Below are 22,306 nucleotides of genomic sequence, written 5' to 3'. Positions count from 1 at the left end.
AAATGACTCAACATCCAGTCTTTTGTTCATTCAAGAACCTTAATTGAGTGCCTACTATGTGCCTGAGAAGCTGCTAGAGAACAAAGCAGTCACAGACTCAGCCTCATGGAGTCCTGGGTTGGGTGGGAGACATATTAACCAATCATACAAATAAACTTGTGATCATAAAGTGAGTGAATACTAGGAAGGAGAAGCAGACAGTGCTATGAGAGGATGTGACAGTGTGTTTGGACCACATTTGCTCCTTTCCTTGGAGTTTCCTTTCTCCACAACCTCTACCAAATATACTTGCCAGATGCATGGAGGTTTCCTGGTTTCCTCCTCCGTCCCTTACCCCGCATAGCCAACCAGGGACCTACAAAACATCTGTATGGCTCTCCTCTCCCCATCCCTGATCTCTTTCAATTAATTGTTTTCACCAGCTTAAAATAGTTAACACAGCAGAACCCTGTGGCAATGCTTTGGAGAATATTTTCCTAAATTTTTCATAAAATTTTAAATTATTATCAAAGTTATATATTTATAGTTTAAAAAAAAAACCAAATAAGCCAAAGACTTATTTCACTTTGCCAGCACTGAGTCCCACTGCATAGAAGCAATCACTTGGAACCCTTTTAGCAACTGACTTTCTTAGTTCTGAATAACATGCTTAGACTGCTGCTACTGCATTTTTCAATTTCCTTATTATAGAAGATGAAACTTTGGCTCTTTGATACCCTCCTTCCCAAATATACTTCCACTCCCCTATGCTTCCAACAGAGTTAGATTTGAACTCCTTGTCACTTGATCAACATTCAGTGTTTACACGGCTATAATTATGCAAGTATTCACAGCTGAGTCCTGAGTCTTGCGTGTGTTAGGATTAGATTTCCTTTCTTAATCAGTTTTTCGTGATCCCTGGAATCGACAGTTTGTAAATGATTAAGTTATGATTTTCCCACTTGCTTACCTTTCTATGTATCTACAATTTATTGATTTGTAAATCCTCAGCCAGAACTGTAAAACTTCCCTTAATGCATAAAAATGTATCAGATAATTTATCAGTTTAATTTCTCCTTTCATGTCTTGCTTCTCTGTGGTCTGATTGTTCCTGGGTCTGCTGAACAGCTGTCAACTTGGGACCTTCCTTTGCTCTCATCTTTTTTCTCAACCTCTTTCAGGTGTTGAATCTTCTGATGTTTAAGTCTATGATTTTCTTTTTTGTGTTTTATTCTCTTATGTTAGTGGTCTACATCCTCCAATAGTTTTACTAGAAAGAGAGCTTAATAAGTAAAAATTGTAAGCCCTTGCCTTTGCACGTGCTGTTCCCTTTTAGGGCCACCCTTCCCTTCTACAGCTACCTGACAAACACTTCCTGCTTTAAGTCTCATATGAAGCACTACTTCCTCTGGGGAGTTTGCCTGGCTTTCCTAAGCAGAAGGAACTTATTCCTCCATGTTCTCTGCTCCTTCCTTAAATATTTAAGGCCTTTTTTCCCTACTACATAGTGAACTCCCCAGGGATAGGACTTCATTTTTTTATTTGCCATCACCTAATGCCTTGCCTTGGCTCAGATGGTAAAGCGTCTGCCTACAATGCAGGAAACCCGGGTTCGATCCCTGGGTTGGGAAGAGCTCCTGGAGAAGGAAATGGCAACCCACTCCAGTACTCTTGCCTAGAGACTCCCACGGACGTAGGAGCCTTGTAAGCTACAGTCCATGTGGTCGCAAAGAGTCGGACACGACTGAGTGACTTAAGCTAAGTTAAGCTAATGCCTTGCCTGACATAGAGCAGAAAAACAAAGGATACCCACGGAAGACATGAGCGCAAGCTTGATTTTCCCCAAACAGAACAAACACCTAATCAGATGAATTCAGGGACCTGAATTGGAGAAAAGCCTATACTGGCTAGTTCTAAAACCCAGATCTATGTTGCACTTGCTTTCAAATATATAGATAGTAAACAAAGTAAATACAAAGTAAACTCCTTTTCATAGATTGTATGATCCTTCAAAGACTGTATCAGAATGATTCATAATTAATATATTGAACACCAGTCCAAGCAGTAGCTTATTTTTGGTTTGTATGCAAATGACGGCTTTGCAGTGCCAGAAAATATATTATTTTCCTAACCCAGGAAAGCATTTCCCTTACCATTTCAATTTCACCATTAACTTTCAGCAAAAAAAATCTTTTTATTCACAAGCAGTATAAATAAATAAATACATGGAAAATAAGAAGGCAGAAACAGCCCTGGGTAGGAATAAACACTGTCTCCTCTGAGATTGGGCGAACCACATACATCTGCCTTCTCTTATATAAACTGTAAGGTGCTTTACATGTTGGTGCTATTATTACTGGTGTTGTTTCAAAGGCCATTCATTGTATTCCTGTAAAATCCATGTAAAAAGCAGGAGTGCTGTGTTACCCAGCTTTTAAAAATAAGAAAGAGGAGGCTCTGAGAGGCAAGGTGGCCTCACCAAGTTGCTGCATAGGAGGTGGCTCAGCTGTCACCCAGAGTCTGTGCTGAGGCCCCGGCTCTGGGCACAGCCGGGGTCCTGAGTTCAGGCGAGGTCACTCACCATGACTGTGTACTCCGTCTGGGCTCGGATGGCATCCTTCAGAAGCAGCAGCTTCTCCGAATCCTGTAAATGGACAGAGACACAGCACACAGGGCTTTAAGAGGCTGCTCAGGTACAGACCAGCCAAAGGAGTTTGGGTGCCCCGAGGCTGAGCCACACAGGCGGTCCACAGCTGCCCCACTGACCTCCCTGAGACCCTTCAGGCCAGCAAGACTTACCGACACGGTGGCTGTATCATGGTCAGCGATGACTTTCACAAAACGCAGCGCCTCCGGAGTGGCCGATCGAATGTTGTCCACACGTCCCTCGTGGAACCGGCGGATGGACGCACTCTCATAGGTGGGCACGAGTTTCCCGTGGAGTCTGCACAGGATGAAGGGGGAATGGCAGACAGTGCTGCCTTCTCAGGGAGTCATAAATGCTGAAGGAAAAATAGCCTAGCCTGCCTTTATTTTTACAGTCCTGCCTTCACTCGGCACAGTCTTTCATTTTAATGCTAATAGAATTCTGGAGGAGATTCCCCAAAGATGAATGTTGGGGAGCCTCTGAGATGAAGAGCTGAGCATACTTTCCTGTGTGGGTGATCCCGTGTGGATATAAAATATAAGGAAGACATGACTGGTAGTTGTTTTTTTGTTTTTTTTTTAAGTCCCAATCTGGTGGGAAACCTAGAATTTTCTGCAAGACCCAATGAATGAGTGATTAATAGCACAGCATGGAATAATTCATCATTCCCACTCTTGAGGGAATCCTGTTTTATTTAAAAACAATTCAAGCATGACCTATGGGTCGAGGCAAGGAGGGGGCCTTAGTGGCCATGGGTACCAGCTGCTGCACAGGCCCACAGTCCAGGGTCAGCGTTGCTTCCAAAATGACCCGTGGGTACCAGGACTATGTCTCTCCTTCCTCACGTCTGTGACCGCTGGCCCCACCAGTCAGAACAAGTCTCTTCCTCAGGTATGTGAACTGAGCAAGCGCCCTTAGGCTTGCACACCAGGCTGGCAAACACCTTTCTCACCAGTCAGTAAAACTGTTGGTGTTAAGGGGTCAGGGAGGGGAAAGACACAGAACTCAGAGAGGGGCAGTGATAGCCCAAAGTCACACAGCATGTTGTGGCCTTGTATCTTGGCCTCCTCCAGGCAAGTCTCCCTTGCCCTGGATGAGTTCCAAGAGTGGGGAATAGAGAGTCTGATTGGGTACGTGCTTGACACTGTATGACTTGCCAAGAAAGTGGCACTTCCTGTACTCATGTCTCATTTTCCCCCAAGACCCTGGCAGGGAGCTCATTTCCTGTATCTCTACAGCCCCTCGGAGCAAACACCATGCTGAGCACAAAAATAGATGCCATCACTGGCTGGTAGCTGATCAGCCCTAATTTAGGCAGCTTCCAGGTTTCTGCTGAATCTAGAAGCAGATTAAAACAATTTTTGTTGTTACAGTTGAAACTCCGAAGCATTCATTCCATAGGCAGCAGGTGGTATTTTTATTTTGCCTATTCAATGAGCCTGGGAACCTCTGGCCTCATCTATTCCTGGCCATGTCCAGTGACCGCAAGGATCCCTAGAGGATAAAGTAAGGGGGCTTTGTCCCCATCCCCTCTGGGATTTGGATCTAAAGCTCTGAAGTGCTTGAGCACCAGGGCAGCAGTGTCCCCAGCCATGGCACTAGCAGGACACTGACCTCATGGCCCGTTTTAGCCACATGCCATCTGAGTATCAGAACGGCACTGACTGCAGTTCCAGAGGCTGCGTCTGTCCACAGCCCAATGCCAGCGAGGGCTCCACATCCTGGCGGTGAGCACAGTCCTTGTGTGGGTGATGTCAACCTGACAGATGACACTCAGAGCGGCTGCACTCCCTTCCCCGTGAGTCACACCCCCTGTGAGGGACACTGGAGTCTGGGATGCCACCCGCTCATTAGTGATACCTGCTTGCCAGGGCCTTCTCCAAGTCACTTTATGCCTATCCTGATTGCAGACCAAAAGCGGGTTCTGGTGGGGGTGAGGTGCTATTTACTACATAGTACCTGTGCTAGTTTATGAGCTGCTGCTTCTGGAATGCTGGGACCAACAGGAACCCACCCTATCTTGAGGAAGATCTATTTTGCATTATTTTCCACCTCTCACAAAAGGCCAATTTGGCTCCCTACCCTGCCTTCAACACTTACTCCCAACTCTGCATCTCTTCCCCAGGACAGAGCTACTATTTAAGGGATTTTTCTAAACCACACAGTGACCATGCCACCCCCAGGCTAAAACTCCTGCAGCATCTTCTCAGGGCTCTGACAGTCCCTGGTGCCTACTCTGTCCTGGGCATGCAAGATAACCGAGAACATCACGCCTAGGGGAGACAGTTTAGAAAACAAAGTCAGTGAATCCCTGAACAGGGAGCCCACATACATAGCAACTGCCATGAATGAAAAAAGAACGCAGCATGCTGTGACAGAGAACTGGTGGCAAGAGGCTCCGAGGTGGCCTCTGAGGGCTGGCGCCTGAGCTGAGACTTGAGCTGTAGGAAGGAGCTGGCATGTGAAGAGTGGCATGGTGGGGGAGCAGAGGCAATGGCAAAAAGCAAAGGTCTGGAGGCAGAGAGACCTTGGGGACAGGGCCCTGGGAAGGCTGGTTCACAAAGAGCCTTTCTAAGCCTGGACTTTGTTCTAAGCATGACGGGAAACCACGGGGAGGGTTCGAGGTGTTAGGTGATGGAATCTGATTTGCATATTTCAAAGTTCATGCTTCACGAAGACAGGATTACTGGGGACAAGAGTGGAAGCAGAGACCTACAAAGTCAGGCTATGGTTGACCAAACATCGGATGGTGGGGGCTTGGAGGTGGAGGGCAGAGGATGGAGGAGAACTGCTGTGGGGTGAGGGGAATGAGCAACGGAAACCAGTTAAGCCCCAAATGTTTGACTTGACCCACCAGGGGGTGGGCAGGGATGCTAGTTCCATCTCCTTGTCAAGACCAGGAAAACTGGGTGGAACAGGTCACAACTCCAGCGCCCCAGGTGGGCTGGCTGAGATCAGGAGGAAACCACCTGATGTTCTCACCACCTGCCTGGCCCTTGTTAGTTCTGCATCGCTCCACCCCCCATGAACTCTGTGCCTCTGGGTCATTGCTTGCCAGCTTTAGGTGACAGGGTCCTTCCATGAAGCCTGCCCTGGTCATACCCCCATCCTCTAGGCTCACAGAGAGTCATCCCTCCCTCCAAGATGCTTCTAAACCCTAGAGTAGCTTGTCAGTCAGTCCCCCTGGGCAGGCTGTGCTTACCTGTAGAAGGCCAGCTGGAGGGCCACCTGAATAAAGGCATCAGGGCTGCATTTCTGCTGCTTAATGAATGTTTTCCCATAGTCGTCAAACTTATAAACGGTGAAGTCGAGATTCTTTACTATTCTGTGGAAGAAAAAGGAAAGAAGCCTTCACTGCATGCAAAATAGAATGCACTCACCACAGAGTCTAATGAAGTTTCTTGAGCCTGGTCCATTTCAAAGCAGTAAGGTGTCCAGGACACAGTCAGAGACAGGCCTTGATGTATGGAAGTGGCAGAGGGCATGCCAACTAGGAGGACTCTGAACTGAGGGTGAGGCTTGGCTGGATAGGGCAGTGGTTCTGTACTGGGGGTGGGGGAGGTGGGCCTGGCTGCAGGGAGGGACACAGAAGCACAGGGTCATTTGCATGGGCAAGGAGAACACAGCCCACAAACAAAGTCCTAGAAATTCACTGCCCTCAGAAGTAGGCCTCATAGAGGCCATGCATTTTGACCTGTTTGTGAAGGTATTTCCAGCATCCCCATGGACTCTGGGCATTCTGGCCATCTTGCCAGACCTGCCAATCCCCCATGTTCAGGGAAAAGCTTGTTTCTCTGATGGCTGCAAGCAGCATCTCTCACTGAGACTCGTCCCTGTTGTCCTGTGGGAAGAAAGGTTTGGAGCCTGGCTGCTGGTCACAGTCACCACAGCTAAAGCTGCTCATCCGGGCTTTATTGGTGACTGAAAATCCATTTTACCCAGAAATTGATGCTGAGCCTCCCATGATATGCCCAGAACTTTGCTGCCCACAAATCACTGTCAAGTAGAAGGAAGATTCCCTGAGTCCACACTGAGACCGACCTTCAGCACTGGTCTCCCCACTCCCTTCCCCTCACTATATTGACCAGTATCCTTCATAATGAGTTTGGGGTCCAGGCTGATGGCTTGCAGGAGCAACATGAAGCAAGGTCCCCATATCTGGCCACCAGCCATGTGTGTGTGTGTGTGTGTGCAGAGCCCTGGGTGGGCAGTCCTGATCCCTGCTTCCACCCTCCCTCAGGAGTCGGTGTTCCCTGACTGCCTTGCCTTGAATTATTCCTCCAGTCATGTGAGCTCAGCTCTCGGTTGGTCCATGCCAGGTTCTGAGGACCCAGCAGGACTCGGAGAGGGCCCAGTTCTCATGGGAACTAACCCTTCAGTCTGTCCTGTTGACCCACTGTCCCTGGACAGGCTGAGCTCCCAGTCATCCCAACCACCTGGAAAACTTGGCCAAGCCCTAGCCCCTCAAACCCTACCTTCCATGGCAGCTCAGGACCCCATGGCTTCTCCTGCTTCCCCACCCACAGGCCTCTCTTGGCTCTTCCGGTCCTCTAGAAAGGAAAGCTGGGCGCTTGGGATCACATGCCAGCTGCCTGAAGCCCTGAAATAAGCCAGCTCTTTCTTCTGCCCAGGGCTCACCAACTCACTCACCTTCGTGTCCCAAGAGCAGCCCCATAGGGTTGAGATACGAGCACTTACAGATGAACACCTGAGGCCTCTCTTCTTCCCCTGGAAAGTCAGTCAACACCTCCAGCAGCTGGCTGTGGACTCACCCTCCCCATCCCTCGGCTTCTGAGCCCAGCCACGCTCTGTCCTGCTCACCCGTGCTATTCCCACAGTCTCCTCACTGGTTCCCTGAAACCCCATTCCCTAAATCCTTCAGGGGTTCCTCACCCCTGCAGCACAGCTTCCAGTCCCCATAATGTAAGGACACGAAGCTCTTTGCAGTGTGACCCCAGCTTCCCTTTATTGCCCCAGCTCTGGTCACTCTCTCACCTGCTGGCCTCCAAACAACCTGATCTTATAAACCTGTCTCCTTCCCAGCTGCTGGCACCACGGACTCCTATTATCCTTCAAGCCCATCTCTGCAAAGCCCTCGCTCCACCTCCTGGCAGAACTCAGCTCCAGTGTCCTCTATGGGTTCAGAACCAAATACCTCTCTCTGGTTTGGGCACTTATTGCATCTGACATTTTTGCTTTGGGGATCCAGTTCTTCCACCAAACTATGGAGGGCGGGACTCGTGGCACATTGATTTCTGTGTCCCCAGAGCCCTATCAGAGGCCTGGAACACACCGGAGCTCTGCACATGTATGATGAACAGATGAGTGAAAGAGTGAGAGAATGCACTCCTGCTCATTTATTGAATGAGGGAATGAACAGCCAAAGTCCATCTCTAGTTGCCAGACCGTGGCTCCCAGCACACCTTGTGACTGCTAGCAAGGGCTCATATCCTCCCCTGGGGCCTCCTGCTGGGTCCCGTTAGGGCTCCCCTTGGGGAAAAAAAAAAGGCCCCTTGTCAAGTTGCAGTGTAAATTCAAACAAATTGAAATCGCCTGGATTCAAATAACTTATTCAAACCAGTGGGCAATGACCCCCCTCCCCCGGAAGCTGGAGATGATTTCCCCGCCTTGACTCTGCTCAGTCAGGTGAAACCTGTGGAAGAAAATAGATGCACGTTTGCATTTTATGGAAATGAAGGATACTTCGGCAAGGTTATTTCCCCAAGAGGTACAACTCCCCTTTAGTTTGACTGCATTTCCATGGGGGGGTGGGCGGGGGCGGGTGAGAGGAGGCAGAGGAGCTGGGGTCTTTGGAAGATTCTAGGACACCTTGGCAGCTGGTGGGGTGGGGGAGTGGTATGGTGATCCCCCCTGGAGCATCACCCCCAAAGACCTGGGAATCTCCTTACTGTTGAAGTTTTTCTGCTGAGGAGGCTAAGAGGCCTTGAATTTCCGGGGAGCATTTCCACCTCAGCCTCCTGGGTGCTGGGAGCTCACTGACCGAGTCAGCTCGGACCATCTTCTTGCTGGTCTTCACCCTGCAGGACAATGGGGTGACCTCCTGTGGCCCTGCAAGCTGGGGGGCTGTGGGCAGCTTATTTCTTTGCCCTGCAGTCATCTTAGCTGTTGGAGTTTGGTGTGCCCCCCAAACCATGACACAGATGAATGGACTGAAGCTCTGAGAGGACACCTAAATTAGTGAGTGGCCGAGCTAGGATTCCATCCAGTTCCACCTGACTGCAAAGCCTAGGATTTCTTTTCATGTTTTCCTGTTTGACCATGCTACATCAGTAACTCTTAACAACAACACTTGGGGACAACTGGAACAAGCAAATTGTGTTTTCCTGTTGACGAGGGCTGGTTTGGGTTTTCAGTGATGGACAGGGAGGCCTGGCGTGCTGTGATTCATGGGGTCGCAAAGAGTCGGACACGACTGAGTGACTGAACTGAACTGAAAGAGCCCCTTTAGGGAAGCCCAGGTGGCGCTACTGGTAAAGAACCTGCCTGTCAATACAAGAGACATAAGAGTCTCAGGTTCAATCCCTGAGTGGGAAAGATCCCTTGGAGGAGGGCATGGCAACCCACTCCAGTATTCTTGCCTGGAGAATCTCATGGACAGTGGAACCTGGTGGGCTACAGTCCATGGGGTCACAAAGAGTTGGACATGACTGAAGTCATGCTGAGTCATGACTTAGCATGCACGCACAGAGTCCCTAAATCATGGAAGAGATTCAGAACTTACAGATTCAGGGAGAAGATTCTAGGAGGAGAGAATGAGAAAAATCATGAACGGAGGAAGGGACCCAGTGTATCCAAGGGACAGAGAACTCAGTCCGGCGACCTTGGAAGGTAGGGAGAGAGGCCCAGGCTGAGGGGAAAGAAACAGGTGCAGTTCCCCTCTGTGCTGGGGCAATAGTGGCCCCACACCTGACTCCGGAAAAGCAGTAGACATCGACCTGGGCTTCCCTGGACTAGATCAAATGTTCCCTCAAAGCTGAGAATTCTTGCCCAAATATTGCCCTAACTGCCTAAACTTGTTGCTCAGCCTGCCCCTTCTGTCCAAGATCGATAAAGCACATGATGTCTCATTCAAGCTGGTTTTCAAATTCCTCTTTTGCTAGGACACATGCCAGACTAATGCAGCTCCGCAGTGGCCGCCCACATTTTTCTTGGCCTAGCTTGGCCACTGCTGGGCAGTCTGGCTTTGCCTCCCATGCCTCCCAGTGACTCAGGAGTGGTCCTGCCCCCAGACTCACATGTGCTTGAGCAGATGCTCCGTGCACTGCACCAAGACGATGCCGTCAAAAGGGGAGTGTTCACACACCACGCCACAGGTGCCGTCTCGGCCCACCACGAACTGCAATAGCAGAGAGAAGTGAGCAGGCCTTGGGGTCAATATTCCAAATCAGCTGCTTGGCTCCACGTCAGGACCCCTGTATCCCTCCCACCTCCCCCACCTCTCAGGGACACCTTTTCTCCAGGAACCCCAAAGCACATCACCTCCTGAAAAGAACATAATCGCCATGGCCTGAGAATAGAGGAGCCCCAAGACAGCTCTAAACTGTGTGACATCCTCCCAGAAATGCCCTGGGTGGTGAAGGTAGAGCCCACAGCTGCCTGGCTCAGGTAGCCCAGCAATTCCTCAGAGCTCACGGCGAGGCTGCACACGCTCTCCTCATGTCCTGGGCAAGCCCCTTTGGCTCCTGTTCGCCCTGCTTCCCCTCACAGTGCACATCAGGGCCACCGTCCGGGTCTGCTTTGCGTGACTGTGTTCTGATGGACACTGTGTGGTTGGCCACCACTGATACTATCCCCAGGATCTAGTGTCCACCCCATAGTAGGTGCTTAATGACTTCTCTAAATGAGTAATAAAGGATAATGACCCAATTTGGGTGGCATGCAGATTCCCAGGGAGAAATAAAATATCTCATGACAGGAGTGAAAGGAAGGTGTACCAAGGATGCCCCATTCACTGCTGCCTGGGCTTCAAGTCAGGATCCCTGATTCCAGTTCTGTGGTTACCACCTACCAGCCGGGAGAGCTTTGACAAGTTGCATCAACTCCCTGGCTTCAGTTTGCTCTCATTTAAAATGGATCCAATAAGGCTCAGTTCACAGGATCGATACAAGGATTAGAGAGACAGTATATGTAAGACCCATGGGAACTATAAAGATTACTCATGATTTTTCTAAGTATACAAAGGCTGGATTTAGCTGACTTCGGAAAGGGAGATGCTCAGGTACTAGCAGGAAATCATGAAAAGAATGAGATCTTGATTCTAAAAGCATAACCTGAATACAGTCGAGTTGCCTTGAGGTCCACCTCAGCACAGCATTACACTCCAGAGGTACTAACCCATCATCCATAAGCAAAAAACCAACAAGCGAACAAATATACAAGCTACTGAAATCTGTATGAGAACTTCCAGGGAACTGTGGCATGCCACACCTCTGAGCGGACTCCCAATCTCCCTCAGTGTCATAGTATGCCAGCTCCCAGAACTGTTACTCCTTTTCTTCAAACAAGCACACTTCCCACAGAGTTTTTCTCCAGGCCCATCCATGCAGGCTTTTTTCTCTCTCTCCCCCATGCCCTCTGCCTTTCTGTCCTGAGACTTGCTCTCAAACCTTTCCATTCAGGTTCACGTAACTTGTTGGGCTTCTCCAGGTCCCCTGATAATCTGTCCTGCCTGCAAAAATGAGCCCAGAAGTGGGCACACATAAGGTAGGAGGGGAGGGCTGTGCCCACTCACACATTAGTGCTTTTCTGTTCCTGTCACTAAAAGTAAGGGTGGAAAACAGTGCCTTTTAAAAACCACTACCAAAGCTTACTATGTTTCAGGCCCTGTACATCCATTATATCATTTCATTCCCACAGCTGCTCCATGAAAGATTGCAAGCCATTAACACCACTGGTGGAGGCTAAATAGCCAGCGCAGCAGGGAGAGAACTCATCAGAAATAGCAGAATCAATATGCAAACCAATAAAAAGGATAACCTGCAGAATGTAGGGGACAGAGAGAGAGAAAAATGAGGCAGTCTAGAGAAGCTTACCAGTGGGAGCTAAACCAAAACCAGAGCGATGCTAAACCAAAACATAAACATGGTTGGGTGCCACTTAATACAGTCATTGTGAAAGTGTTGAAGCTTTACAAATAAGATTAGGTTCAGGATCAGCGTGCTGGAGAAAAAGGATGGGGGATGGGAATGAATGGCCCGAACTTCATCCCCGTCTGTGTATTTTTCTCTAGGCCAAAGTGAATGTCTTATTTCTGGGCTGACGTCATGTGAATGAGAAATCTGTGAATGGCTTTGTTTCATTTTATGACTCTTCCGTGGAGATGCTGGGCTGCCGTACTCCTCAGGGATGAAGTGAGGTGTGTTGAAATGTCGGGGCCAGGGTGATGGAAATTCAGAAACACTGTTGTCTTCGGGCATCAGACATGATTTTTGATGAATGTGTTGAGGGTTTGTTTGATGGGAGTCCCTGGCATGCCCCCGCCTGACAGTGTGTGATGGAAGATGGGGAATGAGTGGGCCCCAGGTCTGACCCAGAGGCCCCCCAGGCTGAGCACAGGCTTCAGGAAAGTTAGGGAGTTAGCACTAGGTTTGGCCACTTGCTCCTGAGAAGAGTTCTGGCCAGTCCAGGGGCCAACACGAATAGCACATCTCGGTTTCCCTGGCCCCATATGCAGCATCCTGGGTGGGCAGCAGAGGCCATTGAGTGAGCCTGCTGGACGTGAGCACGAGGTGGCTCAGGCCACTGGCCGTGCCATGGGGAGGCTTACCTGCAGGGATTTGTCGTACCAGCGGTTGGCCCCGTTCCTGCTGCAGCCTCCGCCGTGGAGGAGCTGGACTGCCCGGTTGGTGTCACTGAGCTCCATGCCTCCAGGGGCGTCCAGGCACACCAGGCAGATGCAGCGCTCGATCATATCCAGAGAGTCCCGGTTGGTGGAGTCTGCAGGGTGGGCCAGCACGGCCTGACTTAGCGCCTGCCCAGCCCTGGGCCTGGGGTCCCTTCTGCAGAACCCACACCGTAGGCAGATACACATATGGACACCCAGACCTTGAGCGAATCCTGAACCCCCTCCCCTGTACTCCAGGAGGTGGACTGGTAAGTCCAGGTTACTGACCTGAGCTTCTGTGCTAACCCTAGGGGCTGGCACACCCCCAGGGTCCCTGTAAGAGTCCTGCCCTCCAGCTTTAGCCAGTTCCGCCCCAAGATGTGCAGTCACTAGTCCTGCCCGCCAAGATGAAGGGGGTGGTATGGGGTCTTCCCCAGATGCATTAGACTCTCAGGCCAGCTTGTGTCAGAGGAGCCCCAATTCCCCCATCCAATGGCCCCCTTAGAGGAGTCCCAATTTCCCCATCCAGTGTCCCCCTTACTCACACCTGCCAGCCACATCTGGCACATAGGCAAGTTCATTTGTCCTGAATTGTGATTAGTTGCCAAAAAGTTTTAATTAGTCAATTTCACATGAAAATTGGAAGTAAGGAAGTGAGGGTGTTGCTCTCCCAGGTCACCCCTCACCCCAGCTGTTGTTTCTATGCAAAGGGAAGGTAGGAAGGGCCAGTCTGCCCCTGAATCTGTAGCCAGATGGGCCCACTGGGGCAGTTTCAGGCACGTAGAGTTCATCAGGACAAACAGACTAAAGATCATGGAGTTGTACAAAAGACATGTCACTAAGAGAACTTGACTTCTCCACAGGGGGCAGTGGGCATGGAGTTCCCTTCAAAGTAGAGCTGGGCCAGCCAGATGGGCTGCCCCATGCAGCTTCCTCTCCTGAGCTCTAGAAGGTTCGCAAAGCTTGCCCAGCGGGACCTGATTATGGCCACAGCTGCCATGACTGTGGGCCATATACCTTTTCTCCCAACCGGGAGTCTTTATTGTGGTGACTGTGTTACTTCTGCACCATCCCACACAGGTGGTGGGGCGTCAGGACCCGATGGTGAGGGCTGCCATCACCCAGGCATCCTGACCTCTAGGCTATATGGGGTGCAGGGTTACACCCCTCCCCCAGTCCCAGTGTGTTCCATGCCTGAGAAGATGGGGTGCATGTTATTTGGAGGCAAAGGAGCATTACACGGCATATTGCAATACCCACACCCACTTCAGTCATAGAACACCTGGTTTGTAGCTTGGCACACAGATGAGCAGAACTAAAGCTACATTTCCCAGCTTCTCTTACAGCTGGGGGAAATCATGTCTCAGTTCTGCCAACAAAAATCCAGAAACACTATCTGACAGCTTTCAAGAAACCTCCTTAAATACAGCTAGCACATTCTCTTTGCTCTTTTTTCCACCTTCCTCTATCCTGCTGCCTGGATCACAGGTGTGATGGCCAGAGCCCTAGCCTCCATTTTGGGCCAGGAGGATGCAGGCCACACCCTCAGAGTGAGATGGAAGAATTCTAACCATCTATCAACTCTGGAGGGCTTGGTTTTGGTATATATGAGAGAGACGAAGAGAAAGAGAAACCTTTATTTTCTTTAAGATACTAATATTTTGGGTTTTCGGTCACATGTGACCAATCCTAATACTAATCTTATACCATCTAGTTATGCTGAATTCACATCCTCACACTGCAGGAATGAGCTGGAGTTGAGAAGCTGTGCCCTTGGTTCACCACAGTCTTCTCATTTATTTAACTCTGTGTCTCTGCAGATATTTAAGATCCCTGCCCAGAATGCTATTCTCTGTGTCAGACAGAAACATTCTGGGGCTGAAGATCCTTCCAAGAAGGCAGTTGGTTGAGTCACCTCCCAGCTCCCTCCTGTCCTAGCATGAAGGCAGACCTTTGGGCGGCCCTGGTCCTGGGTACTGGCTCTCCTGTGCTCCCCGATTCTGAGCCCGGGAATGCAGCTCTCTGCTTCTGCAGCCACTTGCTCCTCTCCACTCAGGCTCTTCCCCCTCCCTTTGGAACCCCAGAGACTGCTAAGTCTGAACTCCTCTTTTCAGAGCCTATCCCCCCATCCCACCCCAGCCCCCAGATCTGGAGCCTTCTTTCTTCCCAGACCCTTAAGCTAAGAAATATATCCATCGTGTGTCACAGTCATCTGGAAAATGCCTTCCTGAAGTCCAGGGAACGTGTGGGAGCAGGTGTGACTTCCACACCCTGAGGCTCAGATCTCCTCACAGCCTTTGTTCACCAGCCAGGTCCTGCCCGCGGTTGAGCCAGGCACAGCAGCACCTTCCCCAGTCAGGGGGCAGCTGAATCCACAGCTAACACTGCTGGTGAGGGCCATGTCTGGAACCTGCCCGTACTTTCCCCTGTCTAGCTAAGGGCCTGGAGGGGCCATCGAGGAAGTCTGTCTGCTCCTCCCTCCTCTTGGCCTCATCCTGGGCTCTCTCAGCTGCTCCCCGCTCCTGGCACAGGCAGCCTCGAGTGAGGCAACACTTGAGACCCTCCCCTGGGGCTCCTCAGCACCTCCTGGGCATACAGATGCTAAGGCCACTTGAGAAGTCCCTGCTCTGCCGGGATGAATTCTCCAGGTTCACGAGAGGTGTCCACAGATGTCCTCCAGTGAAAGGAGACTGTGGTCCTTATCATCTCCTTCCTCCATCCTCTTGCACATCCTGGGGGAAGAAGAAGTCTCTCCTGCTGGCCTTCCCCTCTGGAATGAGGCTGGCCAGCAAGCCAGCCCCTCCTTGGGTCTTCCTCCCTCTCACACCCGTCTGGAATATGGATTAGGGGAGCCCTCTGTGTTCAGGATTCTTCTTGATCCCTATGTGTCCAGAGTGACTCATCACCTTCCACTTGGCCTCTTGGACTTTCCTGCCTCCTCTGATCAACTTCCAGGCTTTGGGCCAAGCCCTGGGGATTGAACGTTCAATGAGACTCCGTTGTGGTGGACAGTGTGGGTGCGGGGAGGTGGGAAACTCCCGTTCCTCCTCCCTTAAGTGTGGTATAGTCACCACTTCACCCTATTCAACCTGAGTCAACTTCTATTGCCCACAAGATAGACTCCAAAGTTCTCAACACTGCCCTCTGGACGCCATGGCTCGCCTACGCTGCCCCACCGGGTCACCTCCTTGGAATCCTGGCATGGACTTCACAGGAGCTCCTGCCACTCCTGGATACCTGCGCACATCCATCCCTTTAGATCATGCAGGCTGCCCCGTGGGTGGGAGCCCTTCTCCTTCTCTGCCTATCAAAGCTCTACTCATCAAATACTCTTGAGATCCCAAACTCTATCACAGTGTGGGCTCTGCATCCCATGTGGGTGAGACCAACCCAGAGGGCTCCTGCCCGGCCTCAAACGCCCCACCCCGGTAACATGCTGGCTTGGGCGCCTGCTCAGGGCAGACAAGGACCCTCTGCTTGCTCCACCAGGCTGGCCTCATATAGAACCTGAGCCAGTGCCAGACCAGTTACCTCTACACCCACTGCCTCCTACCACACAATGCGTGACCTTACAGTGTGGGACCCTGTAGCTGCCCCAGACCCCAGCCACTGACCATCCAGCCCTAAAATCCTGATCTGGCCACCTCCTCTCAAGCTTTGAGCTCACAGAGAGCAGGGCCTGGTTCCCTGGCTTAGGTGGGCACAGGAAGTGTCTGTGTCTGGCAATGGACTTGAGTGTGCATGGACAGGTGAGGCTGAGATCTGTGGGCATAGCTCAGAGAGGGTGCTCCAAGGAGAACTTCCAGGCCCTTTGGAAGACAGGAAACTACTACCTTTGGGGCAGGGAGTTTCACAGGATGAAAGGGGTGGAGGAGAGATGGAGACAGGAAAGGGATTCCTTACCCTCTGCAAGACTCTCCCACCCTGGCTCCTATTGCAGCCCTTGCCAACAGCCATGCTGCCCGGCCCTGTACTATGTGTTCTTCTGGGGGTCCTTGGGCTCAGGGTGGCTGGTGACTTCAGAGCATAGAGAGGGCTTGGCCAGCCCTGGGTCTGATTCAAAATAGGTGGAGAGGAAGGAAGGAACATATCAGGAAGGAAGTAACAGTGCTGGAAGAGGCTCTGAGGCTGGGCAGCAGACACCCAGGCTGCTGAATGGAGCTTGTCAGTGATGCCTGGCTGCTTGGGGAGGGCCTGGGCCTGGGGACCATGGGCAGCCCCAATGCTATACATGTTGGCCTGTGTCTCAGTGAGCTCTGAGAGCCCAGGCTTGGTATCTGCCTATGAAACAGCCCCAAGGGCAGTGTGGAGTAGGCAGGCTTCAGCTCCCAGGGAAGCCCAAGGCAGGCCTGTCCAGCTCAGAGCCTGGGGAGCAGGCCTGATGCAGCCACTGGGCAGAAGAGTGAGGGTTGGGCACCCTCCTTTTCAGCTGGGTGAGTTGAAGCTGTTGGCATAAAAGGACAGATCCCTGGGCATCAGTGCCCCAGCCACCTCCAGGCAAGACAGAGAGACCCCTGAGGAGGGGCTGAACCATCACCACTCCATGCAGGTTGAGCAGGACCCCGGAGCTTAGCATCACTCAACAGGAACCAGGTCCTGGCTCATTAAACAGAGTGAAATGGGAGCAGGAGAGCAGAGCCAGGATGCCAGGTGGCCTTGGAAATGAACTCCCTGCATACAAGCAGCTGATCGGTCAGATGCTGACAAGTTTATCGTGTAAGGCAGAAAATGAACTACATCCAAACTCATCCACCATGACTCTGGCCCAAATGTAATGGAAACATGGGGCGGTGGGCCGGAGGCACACGGCAGGAGCCGTTTGTCTTGTGACATCTTCATTGAGCACATGGAGGCTCGTTTAATGTGGTAAATCAATCTTCCTCAAGGAGCCCCTGCTTAATAGGTAGAAGTCAGAATTGAGTAATAGGAGGAGCTTGCTCTGCCACCCACGCCTGGGGAGTTGACAGCTTTGGTGATGCAGAAATTCCAGTGGCCATGAGGCCTTGGAGGACCCTAGAGCTTCTACTAGAGGTTGAAAGTTTCCAGTCTGTGACTAAGGGGAGCGAAGAGAAAATGAGCACAGCACCTCTGCCTTGGGAGGCCTGCAGACCGCTCAGGTGCTGCTCCCCAACATGCCCACCCACGCACACGCATACACACATACACAGCCCTCTCTGGGACACCTGCCCTCTCTGATCTATTCCCTGGGAAAATGGCCCATATCAGACTTCTACTGTCCTGCCTCAAGTGATCTGGGGAGAGGAGGCACTGGCTTCCTTTTCAGATACTTAAGAGCTTCTAAACACTTGTCATTCGCATCTGAGCATCTTTAATCTGCAGACAAAGGAATCATAGCCCCTTTGGGGAAGAAAATCTGTCATCACACCTCTCAAATCTTTCTTTACTCTATGGCTTAGGGGTGATCTTTACACTCCCAGCCCCTAGAGGCTATGAGGATGCCAACAAATATATATCCAAGCTATATTCTGTCTACAAGAAACTCACATCAAATATAATGATAGAAGTTGGCTGAAAGGAAAAGGAAAAAGACGTATCAAGCAAATATTAATGAAAATAAAGCAGGAGTGGACAAATTAATATCCAGATTTGAGTAAACTTCAGAGATAGGTATTGATACAAGAGATACTGAGGAATATTACATAAAACAAATGGGTCAGTCTTGATGTCAAGATGACATAGTAATTCTAAATGTGTATCAACCAAACATACCTCTGTTATTTTTTGAAACTAAAGTTAACAGAACTGAAGGAAGAAATAGACAAATCCATAATTTGGAGACTCTGATACCCCTCTCTTGATACTTAACACAACAACCGCAGAATGTCAGCAAGGATATCAAAGAACTTAACAACACCATCAATCAATAGAATCTAATTGATATGTACGAAACACTTCACCATCAGCAGCAGAATGCTTCTCTTCAAGTGCCCCTGTAACATATGCCACAGCAGACCATATCTTAGGCCATGAAACACCCTCAACAAATTGAAAATGTGTTCCCTGACCACTGGAATCAAGCTTTTCTTTTAAACAACAGAAAAATAAAAGAACAATTTTCAAACATTTGGAAAGTAAACAACACTATTCCAGATAATCTATGGGTCAAGGAGGAAATTTAAAGAAATTAAAAAGCAAACACTGAAATGAATGAAAACAAAAATATACCATATCAAAATTTATGAGACACAACTAAAGCTTTGTTAAGAAGGAAATGTATAACACAAATGCTGACATTAGAAAAAGGGAAAAGACTTAAATGAGTAATATAAGCTCTCACCTTAAAATATTAGTGGAAAAAAGCAAAATAAACCCAAAGCAAGTAGGAAGAAGGGAATAACAAAGAGTAGAAATCAGTGAAATTGAAAATAGGAAAAAAATAAAATAATGGAAAGAAAACTAGTTCCTTTAAAAATTCAATCAAATCTCTGGCAAGACTAACAAAGAAAAATTAAAGAAAAGATGTAATACTAGGAATTAAACAGAGACATCACTATGGATCTTGCAGACATCAAAAGGATATTAAGAAAATACTATGAACCACTCTATAGACAACTTGGATGAAATGATACCAATCACTTAAAAAGTATAAACTACCACAATGCACAAAATTTAAAAAAATAATTTGGAGAGCCCCGTAATTATTAAGGAAATTAAATTGGTAAGTTTAAAGTTTCCCCTCCCCACTAAAATCTCCAAGCCCCAGTGGTTTCACTAGAGAATTCTACTAAACATTTAGGGAAGAATTAACCACAATCTACACAATTTCTTCCAGACAATGTAAGAAAAACGAACACTTTGCAATTCATTTTAGGAACCCAGTGTTACCATGACACCAAAACCAGACAAAACGGTACACCACCACCACCACCCATAAACACACACATACACACAACACGCACACGAAAAAAATACCCCAACCAACTGCAGACAAATAACCCTCATTAATACAGAAACAAAGATAGCTAACAATATATCAGCAAATAGAATTAAGCAACATGTAAAAAGAAGTATATACTGTGACTAAGTGGGGCTTGTTCCGGGGATGCAAACCTGGTTCAGTATTTGAAAATCAATTGACATAATCCACAGTATTAACACACTATTTAAAAATCACATGGTTAGATCAATTGATGAAGTACAAGTTACAAAATTCAACATCTTGTTATGATAAAATCTCAGAAAATTAGGAATAGAGTGGAACTTCCTCAACTTCATGAAAAGAATCTACCCAAAACAAAAATGCATACAGCTAATATCATACTTAAGGGTGAAAAGATTGTATGCCTTGCCCGTAAGATAAGGAATAAGAAAGGATATCCGTTCTTACCACTGCTGTTCAACTAGTACTGGAAGTTCTGGCCACACAAAAAGGCAAGAAAAGGGAATTAAAAAGAAAAATATCAATAAGAAAAAACTGCTTATTTTCATATGACAAGATCTGTCTGTGTAGAAAATCATAAGCAATCTACGCCCAGAAAACTCCACCTGGAACTATTAGATGAGTTAGAAGTTTACAGGATATAAAATAAACATACAAAAATCCAATACCAGTGACAAAGATATGAACACCAAAAGTAAAAATGCAATGTCATTTAGATCATGCAAAATGAATGAAATTCTCCACTGTAAATTTAACAAAAGCGTGCAGGACTTATATAAAGAAACAAAACACCTAACGCAAAAAATCAAAGATCTAACTAAATGGAAAGATATATCATGTTCATGCATGGGAAAACTCAGCGTAGTGAAGATGCCAGTTCTCCCCAGGTTGGTACACAGGCTTAAACCAGCTCCCATCAAAATCCCAGCAAGACTTTTTGTAGCTGTAGACAAGATTATTCTAAAATCTGTGTGAAAAGGCAAAGGAACTAGAATAGCTAAAACAATTTTTAGAAAGAATAAAGGTGGAGGAACCAGTGTATCCAATTTAAAGATATATCACATAGCCACGAACGTGCAGGATGGGCAGACAGATGAACACACAGATCCATGGCAGAGAATAGAAAACCCCAAAATAGACTAACACAAATATGCCCAGTTGATTCTGACAAAGGTGCAAAAGTAATTGAATGGAGGAAGGACAGCTTTTTAAGCAAATGTTACTGGAGCATCTGTACATCCGCAGGTACCCCTCCCTGAAAACCTTGGACAAAAATCTGACACCTTATGAAAAATTAGCACAAGATAGATTGTCAGCATAAATGTACAATGCTATAAAACTTTTAGGAGAAATTCATCTTTGGGATATTAGCACTAGACATATAATTCTTAGGCTTGTTGCCAAATGTACGATCCACAAAAGAAAAAAAACTGATAAACTGGACTTCATCAAAACTAAAAACATTTCTTCAGTGAAACACTCTGTTAAGAAGATGAAAAGATAAGCTCAGATTGGGAGAAAATATAAAGCCAATACCCAATAAAAGGTTAGTAAAGACTCAGAACTCACAGTAAAAAAAAAAAAATCCAAAACCCAAAACCTCAGCCCCAAACAATCCAATTAGAAAATGAGCAGAAGACATAAAATGATATTTCCCCAAAGATGAGATATAGAGGGAAAATTAGCACATGAAAAAATATTCAACATCATTAGTCATTAGAGAAATGTAAATTATAACCGCAATAAGATCACTGCACACCTATCAGAAGGCTATACTAAAAATAAAAAATAATGACAATGAAGAGAAACTGGATCATTCATGCATTGCCGATGGGAAAGTAAAATGGTACAGTCACTCTAAAAAACACTTTAGTGGTTTCCTGTAGAATGAAGCATGCAAATATCATATGACCTAGCAATTTCATTCCTGGACATTTTCTTTGAAATGAAAACTTACGATCACACAAAAACCTATGCATATATTCACAGTAGCTTTATTTGTAGTAGCCAAAGAGTAGAGATAACTCAGATGTCCTTCAATGGGTGGATGGTTATGTCACTTATGTTGAAACATCCAAATTGTGGAATGCAGAATGAACTATTCACACATACAAAAACCGGGATGGATTTCTCCAGAGTATTATACTGAGTAAAAAAGCCAGTCTCAGAAAGTTACATGCTGCATGATTCCATTTATATGACATTCTTGAAACAACATCGTAGAAATGAAGGATGGATTCGTGGTTGCTAGGGATTAAGGAGGGGTGGAGTTGGAGGGAAAGTGGGTGCAGCTGTAAAGGGAACACCAGGGTTCCTTGTGGGGATGGTAATGTTCTTTATCTTGACTGTATCAACGTCAGTGTCCTGGTTGTGATACTGTAAGATTTGCAAGATGTTACCATTCCCTGCGGGGTGGGGATGGGGGAGGCGGAACGGTACAAGCATGTTTATTTCATACAAGTGCATGTGCGTCTATAATTATCTCCAAAGAAGTTTAATTTAATTTTTTTAAAAAAGAAGTCAGTAGCCAAGAACTGTTCTTCCCTTTGGGTTCCAGCTACCCTTCTCACAAAGACAGATTTAAAGAGCTATCATACTTTCAGAATTTCAGAATTAGGGGAGGGGTGGTAAGTGGCGAAAGGCAGGAGATATGAACAAACAAACCAAAAGCCCACAACCTCTCAGCTGCCTTGAAACCAAATATCACAGTGCTGCCCGTGAAATGGAAAGTGAGGGCCAGAAAGGTGACACAGAGGGAGAAATGAAAGAGTAGAGGAGTCTGGAGTGTGTCCATGCAGGGCATGTGGCATTTGGGGAGCCTGGGGGAGGCAGAAGAGCTCCCCAGAGTCAGTAAGAGTCAGGGCTCCACACCAGGACTATAGCCATTCAGTCTGAGGCCACGGGCCACTGTCACTGGCGGCAACAGCATTGCCCA

General features: G+C 48.1%; 1 protein-coding gene across 1 annotated transcript in view; it reads right to left on the bottom strand.

Annotated features, from left to right (window-relative positions):
* Nucleotides 1-22,306, bottom strand: part of CHAT (choline O-acetyltransferase) — a 54,457-nt gene that overhangs the window by 6,597 nt on the left and 25,554 nt on the right. Inside the window, exons 8-13 of the mRNA XM_055425958.2 lie at nt 12,414-12,583; nt 9,883-9,983; nt 8,536-8,664; nt 5,829-5,951; nt 2,779-2,923; nt 2,561-2,623 (exon numbers count right to left, since the gene is read on the bottom strand). Coding sequence (XP_055281933.1) covers nt 2,561-2,623; nt 2,779-2,923; nt 5,829-5,951; nt 8,536-8,664; nt 9,883-9,983; nt 12,414-12,583 — 731 coding nt within the window. The remainder of the gene's footprint in view (nt 1-2,560; nt 2,624-2,778; nt 2,924-5,828; nt 5,952-8,535; nt 8,665-9,882; nt 9,984-12,413; nt 12,584-22,306) is intronic.

The sequence above is a fragment of the Moschus berezovskii genome, chromosome 12, assembly GCF_049115385.1.
Source record: "Moschus berezovskii isolate FMDL1 chromosome 12, NW_MosBer_1.0, whole genome shotgun sequence".
NCBI lineage: Eukaryota > Metazoa > Chordata > Mammalia > Artiodactyla > Moschidae > Moschus > Moschus berezovskii.
The sequence above is the reverse complement of the archived record's forward strand: the minus strand, read 5'-3'. Positions and strand labels throughout refer to the sequence as shown.